Source organism: Orbicella faveolata, unplaced genomic scaffold (assembly GCF_042242905.1).
Source record: "Orbicella faveolata isolate gen_17 unplaced genomic scaffold, um_ofav_v1 contig_24, whole genome shotgun sequence".
In the NCBI taxonomy this organism is placed as follows: domain Eukaryota; kingdom Metazoa; phylum Cnidaria; class Anthozoa; order Scleractinia; family Merulinidae; genus Orbicella; species Orbicella faveolata.
The window spans coordinates 17441400-17451839 of record NW_028301552.1 but is presented as its reverse complement, the minus strand read 5'-3'; the positions used below and the strand labels follow the sequence as shown (position 1 = coordinate 17451839).

The 10440-nt window shown below is 38.5% G+C and overlaps 1 protein-coding gene across 2 annotated transcripts in view; it reads right to left on the bottom strand.

The window, feature by feature from the left end:
- Positions 1-537: 537 nt before the first annotated feature.
- The window catches only part of LOC110043096 (uncharacterized), a 390873-nt gene continuing 380970 nt past the window's right edge, over positions 538-10440 (bottom strand). For both annotated transcript variants that reach the window (XM_089292808.1, XM_089292809.1), the window contains 8 exons: positions 10204-10326; positions 9718-9843; positions 6080-6202; positions 5722-5847; positions 5214-5332; positions 4322-4425; positions 3320-3694; positions 538-2337 (listed from right to left, as the gene is read on the bottom strand). In XM_089292808.1, the coding sequence (XP_089148934.1) occupies positions 2175-2337; positions 3320-3694; positions 4322-4425; positions 5214-5332; positions 5722-5847; positions 6080-6202; positions 9718-9843; positions 10204-10326 (1259 nt within the window). In that variant the 3' untranslated portion in view covers positions 538-2174. The remainder of the gene's footprint in view (positions 2338-3319; positions 3695-4321; positions 4426-5213; positions 5333-5721; positions 5848-6079; positions 6203-9717; positions 9844-10203; positions 10327-10440) is intronic.

The following is a 10440-nucleotide window of genomic DNA, read 5'->3' as shown; positions in this document are numbered from 1 at the left end:
ATGTACAAGCAAACAGAAGCGTCTTATTGGAGTGTTAGTCGAATTAAAGTCAGTGAACTAGAGTGGATCTTGCCTATTGAAACCGAGGCAATTGGAAATTGGCCCTTACAAATGTAACTAGCGGAGACTTTCCAGGAATAATTTGAATATGAGGAAATATTGCTTTGAAATTTGTCATTCAGTAGGTTATTTTTTTGAGGGGGTGGGGGTGGGGATCCAGTGGGTATTGGAAATAAGATATATAACGAAAAAGATGTATTTGCGTTTCATTGAAGAAACTGTTAGTTCAATTTCCAGTGTTTACAGGCTTGGAACGTGAAGATGTTCATGAGTTTATAGATAATGATAAACGTGCTTCACTTTTTAATGAAATAAGTGGATCCAATTTAGTTTTGGGATTCCATTGTATCTCAAAGGGCATGCTAGCGATCGGTTTAGAACTTTGGAATGTCGAGATGAAATGCCTTTCGATGAATTGTCTTTCACGCTAATTCGTCATCGTCATTTCCTGGTTAATAAGAACGAACTTCTCACCAGTTTATCTTTTCTTTCTGTTTTAATAAAGCATCGAAAATGTTTACAATGATATTACCTGCTTACCCGCTAGAAAAACTTGAAGCATAAAGGACCTGGGATTATCTAGTCATGAAAACCAATAAAAGGCTACTGCAAATGTGTAAAGACTACATGCTTCCAAAAACGTTTATTAGAGCTATCTAAGAATTTGATTAAAAGCGATGGTTACAAGAGCTTTGAAGTATCTGTAGATAAAATTACGTCATTTACGTCATTTAACGTACTTCAATTCGCAATTAGCAAATTCCGAATCCTTGTCTTTTGCTCTGATATCCTGTGATATCAAGCCACTGACCTTGTATGGCTGGTTTTATGGTGGAATTTAGAGTACGGTAAATATCTAATTGTACCTAAATGGTTTGGTCGGCAAAATAGAGGCTCAGTTAGTCTCTCCTTAGCTTAACTTCTTCTCGCCAAACTATAACCATGGCTGCCCCAAATTCGTCTGATATGTTGTCTTACCAAAAAGGTACGATAGGGTACAAAGATTGAAGTGTTATCCTATCCTACAGTCACTCCTGTCGAGAGCTACTTTAACTCATTATTTATTTAAATCTACATTTGTCCTATATAGGGTCTCTGACGAGACCCTATCGAAACTGAAAGTTAGCTGTCAAGTTTTTAAACCATAGCAACAGACGGAAAAAACAAAAACTATCAAAATTCTAAAACCGTTCAATCAACCCATGAAAGATGAAATATATTTGAAACTGAAGTTAAGGCAACTACCTGCACGCGTGAACAAGCAAGAACAAACGCAAACATCGGTTCGCTAATATCTAAAGCAAATCGCAAACACAAATTAATATATGTGAACTAAAAAGTTCAATCGTAAGGCAAGGACGAACATAGGTAAATCTCTGTCTCATGCTCCCGCTGCCTTCTTGAACAAGTACTTCCGTGTCAATGACGCTGGTTTGTAGTGCAATTTCTTCAAAACTTTGCGTCCTTTCTAATGCAGGTATCTTAAAACAAGTAATCCAAATCTTGTTGGCTTTACCTTTAAAACGTCCTTCCTTGGTGCTGGAGTGGCGCTAATTCCCATATAAAACACAATTAGCAATCGGAAACTTTATTTCTCCCGCGAGGACGACCCTTTTTGAAGTTTCTTTCGACGCAATTTGTCTCAGTTTTTTTTACTGAAGATAACAAAATGCATCACAGAGTGTGATGAGGGCCGATCATAGGAAATTTGCTTGCTTTAAAAAATTGTAAGGCGCAACGTGTTTGCAGCAAGCGATGCATTGATGACAAAATCCACCAAATGTACCAGACCTGTCCGCAAGTGCGATCCGGCCCTGACAAAAGGTTACCGAAAACACGTCGTATTTGGTTACTAAAAATGTGTACGTTATAATATCAGGAATCAGTACGTTTTTGGAGTACGGTCACGAGGCAGAAGAATAAAAGCTTGCTGATCAGGTAACGTTTTGAAGATAACTGCCTGCGAAATAAACTGATAGCTCGCCATTGACACATCATGTTGTCCTGTTCGTCTCAAACACTCTAAAGATTTAAAGCAACAACTACTAGGGCATGAATTCTAACTTAGCCGCACGACTCTAACTACAGTACAGTCCAAACTTCTTTAGAAGATGCTACTCGTTGTTACCATCTTCATCATTGTTAACGACTTGCTCGTTGGTATAACCTAGATTTCCTTCAATCTGATGTTTGCAGCATTCATCCAACTCTACCGCCTCACCATCCTTATCAGCAGCCTCTCTTTCTTTCGCAAAACGTTTTCTTAAAATGCAACACCTAAAAAATGCAAATGATATGGCGAAGACAATAATTTAAGAAATAAAATTTCTACAACATTCCCAACAGGTTAATTAATACAATATTTCAATTAAAAATATTTTTGGCGAATCTGTTTTACTAGGAAAAATGAAAAATAAGTTATTTTTCAGTTGTGAGGACCATCTTTTAAGGTACATTTGGGCCTCTCTCCGGTCGTTTTAAGGGGGTGGGGGGGGGGGGGGTGGCTAGGACCGATAAACTATGACAAAAAAGAAAAGAAAGATAAACAAATGGTACAAGAATTGTAATTTGCCCTTACTTTCTCACACGCGATACCAGGCGTCACATGAGCGCGCACTTAAACAAAGGGCATGCGATATTCAATTCCCGCGCGAAAAAACCTGTTGAAAACCTACCGTTTAAGGCTATGGTGAAATTTTCACAGTTTAGTTTTACGAGTGTATCGCGCTCAGAGCCAAAATTTTTGAAAAAGTATTTGTTTTTAAATAATCTGCCCTTTAGATTTTTATTTCACTTTTCATGAATGTTTAACCAGAGCCAATTGCTAACTTTAAGGTAGGGTCATACCGGTAGATTTTGAGAAAAACGTCATTAAACCTACTAATGTCCAGTCTATCCCAGCCACTCGGCATTTTGGCTGTTTACTAAGGTATAAAATTTGTTTAAGCGCAACATCCAATGGCAAAAGAATTAAGAAAACAGTAATAAGAGAAAGGGAAAACACCTTGGAACAACTTTCAAAAGAGTTTTAAAAACGTTATGGTCCATCAAAACTGTAGTAAGACACCTTAAGACTGAAAAAAAACAAGTGTGACGTAACTCTTGTAAACCAGACGTTTAAGGCTTGGGCCTTCTTCGGTATGTTCAAAATACTGAAGAACGGCTACGCCCGAAACGTCTAATGAACGTGACCTATTTGACATGACATGACATGACGCTGTTCGTCCTTCAAGGTTATAAAACTGTGAAGTGGACTTACTTGCACAAGATTAAAACAAAAACAACAAAAAGGAATCCAACCACTGCGCCTCCAACAATGAAATAATCTTTCATCCTTTTCTCACGATAGATGGGAGGGGTCACAGTGTAACTGCCCTCCGTGGAATCGTCAAAGAAAGCAGCTGTTATGTTTATTATGGTCACGTTCAGCGCCTTCTCCAGCTTTTCACGAGATTCAATGATGACAGTAAGCAATGTGTTCTTGGACAGGGTGGAACTGGAGTCTTGAGCTACTCCTGGAGGAAACTGGACATAAATCGCGAGGCGAATTTGTAGGGGATAAACATCTTGCTCTGGAAATCCTGGAAGAAGGTGTACTTGATCAGACGTAAATAAGATGTAGTCCAACGCTCTCCTAAGAACCAAACAAAAAGTTTTTTTTTTAGTCAGTGGTCGGTATTGTCATTTGAGATACAAGGATAATAGGTGTCCCTAGAAAGTGGGGAGCCTCTTGGTTAGTGCACTAGAATCCAAATCGAGCTGCCAGGGTTCCGGAACCAGCCGGGGTCATTGCGTTGCGCTCTTTAAACAAAGCTTCTCTCCACTTAAGTGTATAAATGGATACCCACAAATACTTGAGTGGACTCTATGATGGACTTACATCCCATCTAGCGTTGTGTAGAAATCCACCTTCTTGCTTAATGCTACGGACACCCGAAAAAACTCGACGGCTTGAGGCTCTTTTGTCTCGAGTAGACATAATTAGCCTGCATAGTCGTCTCTGTAGGTGCATTAACCCAGACAACATAGGCTCGTATAAAAATTTATCATTGGCCTTACCGACTTAACATTTGCTTTTCACAGTCCAAAAAGGGGCCGTCAGTAATTGATGTACTGTGTAAAACCTTTACCATACCGAATCATTTAATTTTATAACTAAAGCCCAGTAAATCTGCATATAGGTTACTTCGTCGTTTTATTTATTACTACACTGTACTCAATAAGGATAAATTATTCAAATCAGTTCCGATTGTATAAAAACCTTTGTCGGTTCCTTTCATTTATGCAATCCCCAATCTTTGCACAGAAAGTGGTAACGGAATCTGCAACAGCTCCCTTGAAATCTTCCTCTTTAGGTAAGTTCCACTAAAAAAGTTGTTAAAGGCGAGAAAACCAAAGAATATCAATTGCACACTTAATGACTCGTCTATCTCCAAGCTCCTCGCTCACTCATTCATTTTTCACCAATTGAGTTTAGCTTAAATTCAGTCACCATAAATTGATAGAGACCGTTCTATCATTAACTGTTGCAAATATAAACTGAATATACTAAAAAAATAACGAAAGATGTTGTTAAAAAATAGATTTCATTAACACTTTGTTAACTGATATAGCAGCGCGCGAGGCGAGAGTTGTTAAGGGTTTATGCAAACGTCTGTAGACGTTGCCAATTCTGAATGTAATTTTGGAAACATGCAAGTATCCTGTTTATTACAAATTGAACGGTTACTTACTTTTCCTTACGCTTGCTAGTTGCGATATGTATATATGAATATATAAATGAGAGATGAAGAGAATAACTCCAAATGCTCTGTGGAAATTTCTGGTTACTATTCAGCTCATAAAACTTGGCTTTGCGGGAATGGAACGTGAATATTCTTCTTTTAGACCTCCTTTTAAAGGCCCTGGAGGTTTCGAATCACGTTGGATCCTCCAAAGGTCTCTAATTAGAGCTTTCTGTGCGACCTTTACTAAATTAGAGTGACTGAAAAGGTGTGCCGTGATCCCAACTTCATTTTCATGACAATTTCACTTTTTTCAGTTCTTTTAAAAGTACATCGTCGACCATTCCACACATCCCTATGAAGTAATAAATTTATCACAGTTTCAAATAAACCATATTGTATATGTTATTGGGGAATAAAAGAAAACACCTGACTAGCACTAAGCCCCTCCAAAGTGATGATAACTGATTGAAGTGTTTCCTCAAGAGATGGCTTTCTTGGTGTCGGCGCTGGTGGTGGAGGCGGTGGTTTTTCATCTTTATCGAGACCTTCCGAGAGAAAGAACCGAAAAAGCTTATAAGCTTTCAAAAATGGTAAATATTATTAAGTATTTAATTACTGTATGACCCAAGAAGAGACACCGATCAACGAGAAAAATCAATTTCGCATTGGGAATTTTAGTTCATCGTTGACTTCGCTTAAAGATTGTCTGAAATATACATGGCGTTCCTGCCATTGGTTCGGTATAAATTTTTAACGTCCACTTTTTCCAATTCTGACGCTATATGTACTTAAGGCATAAGTCGGTCGAGTACCGGCCGACAATATCGGTCAACATACGGTCCGTGTGTCGGTCGATACATCGGCCGACATTCGATCAATGAGTCGACCGATATTGTCGGTCTTTAGACCAAAACTTCAGAGCCAAAGCTCTCACCTTTGCAAGTCTCGTTAATCCAGTAAAGTCCATCTTCACATTTACATTTGTAAGAACCTTGGGTGTTCACGCAGCGCTGTGAGGCGTCCGAACACTGAAATGTCCATTCCAAGCACTCGTCGATGTCTAAACGAAAACAAAAACTTTCATGAAAAGTGAACGGCATCATTCTTATTTTTTTTTGGTCTTTACAGGCAATTCTGACGCTATTTGTTACTTCTTAATGTGGAAGTTAGTGTTAATTCTTACATATTGCAGCAACGTTCAGCTGCAACGTTCTGTTATTAACAAACATGTCTATTTGCCACGCTTTTACTGGCGACAGCACCTTTTTTCTTATCCTTGCTCTAATTCCTACCTATGCATGTGACGTTGTCAGTGTCCAGTCTAAAGCCGTTTACACATGAACACAAGTAGCTTCCCTCTGTGTTGTTGCATTTTTGGTTACACTTGTTTTCATCCGTTGCACATTCATCGTTATCTAAAGGAAGCAAAAAGAACAAAGGAACGAATAAGATACAGGAAAGAAATTTTTTATTGCTTTACATGTATAATGATTATTTAAGAATTGGTTCATGCTTAGCGTGAGTATATCGAGTTATGGATGCACGCGGGAACTTTGGAGAGCAGGAAAGAAGCGTAAGAGTCGCACGAGGTGACAGCCTCTAGCTTCTTGAGTGCTCTCCAAACTTCCCAAGTGCATCCATAACTCAATATACGCACAGCTTAAAGCATGAACCGATTCTTTTATAACATGGCGACAACAACTTGCGCGCTAAAACATGTTTTATTTGTGATTGACTACAAAGTTCTCACAATGTAGGGTGAAGAAAAACAAAGGTCATTAGGATCCTAACACGCCACAATCAGTTGATCAACGGTTGAGCGAAAACGCTTAACCTGGTTTCTAAAATTGTCAATGAAATATTCGCTTCTTCGAATTGTAATGAAAATGTAGGCATACAAAGTCAAAAATACTCGATGAAAATGTAGACAACCAAAGTAAAAATACTCACGTTTAAGGTAATTCCCCTGAAATAAAACTGTCAACAGATTTTTGTCCAAACTTTGTCCACTGAATATTTATCATATGAGAACTTTAATTATAAAATAGAAAGGGGGGTGCCCATGCTCGTTAAGGAGCAGTGACACATTGAAAATGTCTCATTTTATCATTATTTAAGGTGGCCGAACAGAGTTTTCGCGCGCGCTTTTGCTGATGCAATTCAGCGCGCGCACAAGGATTAGAAAAAACAAACATGCCGTCAATAGAGCGATCATTTTATTTACTCGACACCCGCACTATCTGTGCTATTTTTCTCTATAATTGAACGCAGTGTATTGATGGCTTTAGTCTTTTATTATAAAGATATGTTAGAAAAGGTAACGATGCAAAGAACCTAGCAATTTTCAGCTTTTTCTTTGTTACCGAAAGAACCCAGTTAAATGTAGCGCATGCGTGGTAAGTCAAAAAATTGCGATTGAATGAAAAATTGCACTCTCGGAAATACGCCTATTTCTCGAGAACCACTCATTAGAATTTCACGAAATTTGGCACGAAAATACTTAAGGAAATAAGTAACTGGAGTATTGAAAATAATGGAACTCTAACAAAGGAAATTCTAGATATTCCAGTGAAACCTCAACAAGGGATAATTAAATATCTCTCTGTTAAATTATTAGCAAAATAGTGTTAACTTGTGAGAATCGTTACAAGCTCGTTGACTGCAAATTATAAAGAAAATCTAATGACTAGATTTTCTACAAATAAACAAAACCGATTTTAAAGGCCTGTTTATATTTATTCATGTTGCCATGACAACGGCACATACGTCAGCTTAACCATCAAAAACCCAAAGTTTGTGTTGTTAACTTGCTTGCTGCCATTTTTGGTGACCGAGGGATCAAGGGTTTTAGAGAAAAAAGTGAATGAAACACAGGTATCAAAAACTGTGTTCAGCCACCTTAATGCTTACTACAAGAACGCATTCCAAGTTATTGTAAAATCTTTGTGAGCCCAGAGTCATGAAAACACGCCTCAAACTACAGTCAATACTTGTGTCGAACACAAATAAGCTTTTAAGTTTGATTTTGACAGACAGCTGAATCCTTGTTAAAATATTGGAACCAAATTGCTTGCCACGGCTATCAAACTGCAAATAGAAAAGACTACAGTGCAGCTGCTATTTTCCTTATTTCTTCAATTTTCAGCAATAGAAATCAGATCAGTCTTTTCTCACGCAAAGCTAATGATTAGTTGATTAAAACGACTGAAAAAAAAATTGGGGTGCTCGAGTTCGTTAGTGAGCTATAGCCATCTTTCAGCTGACAGAACTCTATACCAAGGCAAATCCGCCTTGTTTTCAATGTGTGCGTGCACGAGCGCGCGCTTGTGACGCCATAAATTATGCGCAATAAGGATGCGCAATGCAAATGTGAAGAATCACCTTAACTAGACATCTTAGCTTGGCAAAAGTCACAGGCTCGAAGTAGAGTTTGGATTGTTCAGAATAATCTTTACATTGCCGAAACTTAATCAAAAGGAACTTGCACTAAACTCGACGGAAATATTTTGCAGCTAAATTGAAACTGCACACGTTATCTGATATACGCACGGCCGTGCATATATAGAGATTTTGGTAATGATGGCTCAATAGGTATTAGATAGGACTAGCGCGCGCGCTAAGTTATAAAACTTATTACAACATAGCGCGCGCGCTGGTCCTTTCTAATTCCTATTGAGCCATCATGGTAAAATCCTCTATTTACGGCCGTGAGTAAATAACGTGACGTACGCAGTTTCATTTTAGCTGGAAAATTTCCGTCGAGTTTAGCCGAAGGTTCCTTTAGTTAAATAATGCAAACATCATTCTGAACAATCCAAACCCTACACTTCGAGCCTTTGACTTTTGCCAAGTTAAGATGCTTACTTAAAACTTGAGTGTTTTGACTTTGTGTGTCTACATTGTAATTGAGTATTTTTGACTTTGTTTGCCTACATTTTCATTCATTCGAAGAAGCGAGTTTTTCATCGACAATTTTAGAAACCAGATGAAGTGCTTTCGTTAAACTGTTGCTCAAATGATTGTGGAATGTTTTTAACCAGCCAATAGAATCCTTTGTCGCACATTGTGAGAACTTTGTGAGAACCCACAACCAAAAATCTTTTAGCACACAAGTTGTTGTCGCTCTGTTATAAAATAATTGGTTAACGCTTGTTGCTGTGCGTATATCTAGTTATGGATGCAATTGGGAACTTTGCAGACCACTCAAGAAGCTAGAGTTGTTCTCGGCTGGGCCTCGAGCAACTCTGACGCTTCTTTCGTGCTCTCCAAACTTCCCCCGTGCATCCATAACTCGATATACGCACGCTAAGCATTAACCAATTCTTTATTTAAATTTTCAGTGGGACTCGTCAAAGATATAGGGTAAAATTCCTTAACCACAGACTTGTTTCTGGATCGGCAAAATATAGATTTTTAAACGTAAGTTTGCATTTGCGCTGAAGTGGGCTTGACCGCCATTTTTAATCCAAGGGTCTTTGCCAACCCAAGTGCTGAAGCTTGGTAGATTAAATTTCGAGATCTAACTTCCTAATAAACGTCATCCTCCTGACGAGTCGATTTAATACCACTGTACATGGTTTTCGCACATGCATACTTCAGCAGAACATTCTGTGAAGGAAGCGGAGCTGAATGGTTAGGGCGTCGGACTTGAAATCCGGAGGTCGCGGGTTCAAGTCCCTGTCTGACCACTAGCTGGTGCTGTTCTCGTTAGTTCGTAGTTCAGCCCCTCGATGACGATTGTATATAGCCAACGGGCCTGCATCCTACCAGTTGTGATTTTTAACCACGTTTTTTTCATTTGCATTACTTTTCAACATTTGTTTCCATTAGCCATGGAAACAAATCCCCTCACAGGGGAAGTGGTCAATAAAAATACTTATTTTATTCACTGGGTTATTAGCAAGGAAAACACTTATTCGCTTATTCGCACCTTTACACGTTTTTCCATCATCGGTAAGAAGATATCCCCGTTTACAAGCGCAGTTTTGAATATTGTTTAAACTGAGAAAGCAGATGTGCTGACAGTCATGATTCCCGTCCTGACATAGAGAGTCCGCTGTAATAATAGAAATCATATATAAGTAAGATTATTTAAAGATTGTTCCCAAACCTTTAACCCACATGTACATGTGTTGCCCTGGAACTGTTGCCTCGAAAATGAAAAACAAAATGGCTTGATGGATCCACTTGTAACTATATGAGAGGAATACATTCCATTTTGTTCAAGTTGAAGAAAAACGTATAATGCAGTAAAACGTTCTGTGTAATACTCATTGATTTCTTCCCATAACGTTTCGTAGACGTTTATCTATTAATTTGCAGTCGTAAGGCGTTCAGGAGTATAACTCCCATCGAAAGTTTGGTATTTTCAAAAGTAGATCAATTCAGAGATAATACCAGCTTAAAATATACGTACGTATGCAGTTCTTGGAATTTACAGTATCCACCTTGAAGAAGTCATTACAACTACAGTTGTATCCACCGTCAAAGTTTTTACACTTGTGCATACAGTCACTAGCAGGGACGCACTCGTTTATATCTAAAAGTTTGGAAACAAACGTAATTATCAATGCTGTGACAGTGCACTGTGGACAGGACAGGGTTGGGTGTGTTGTACGAGGTCGAAGCCATTAGTTGCCTGTCATAGGTTCTT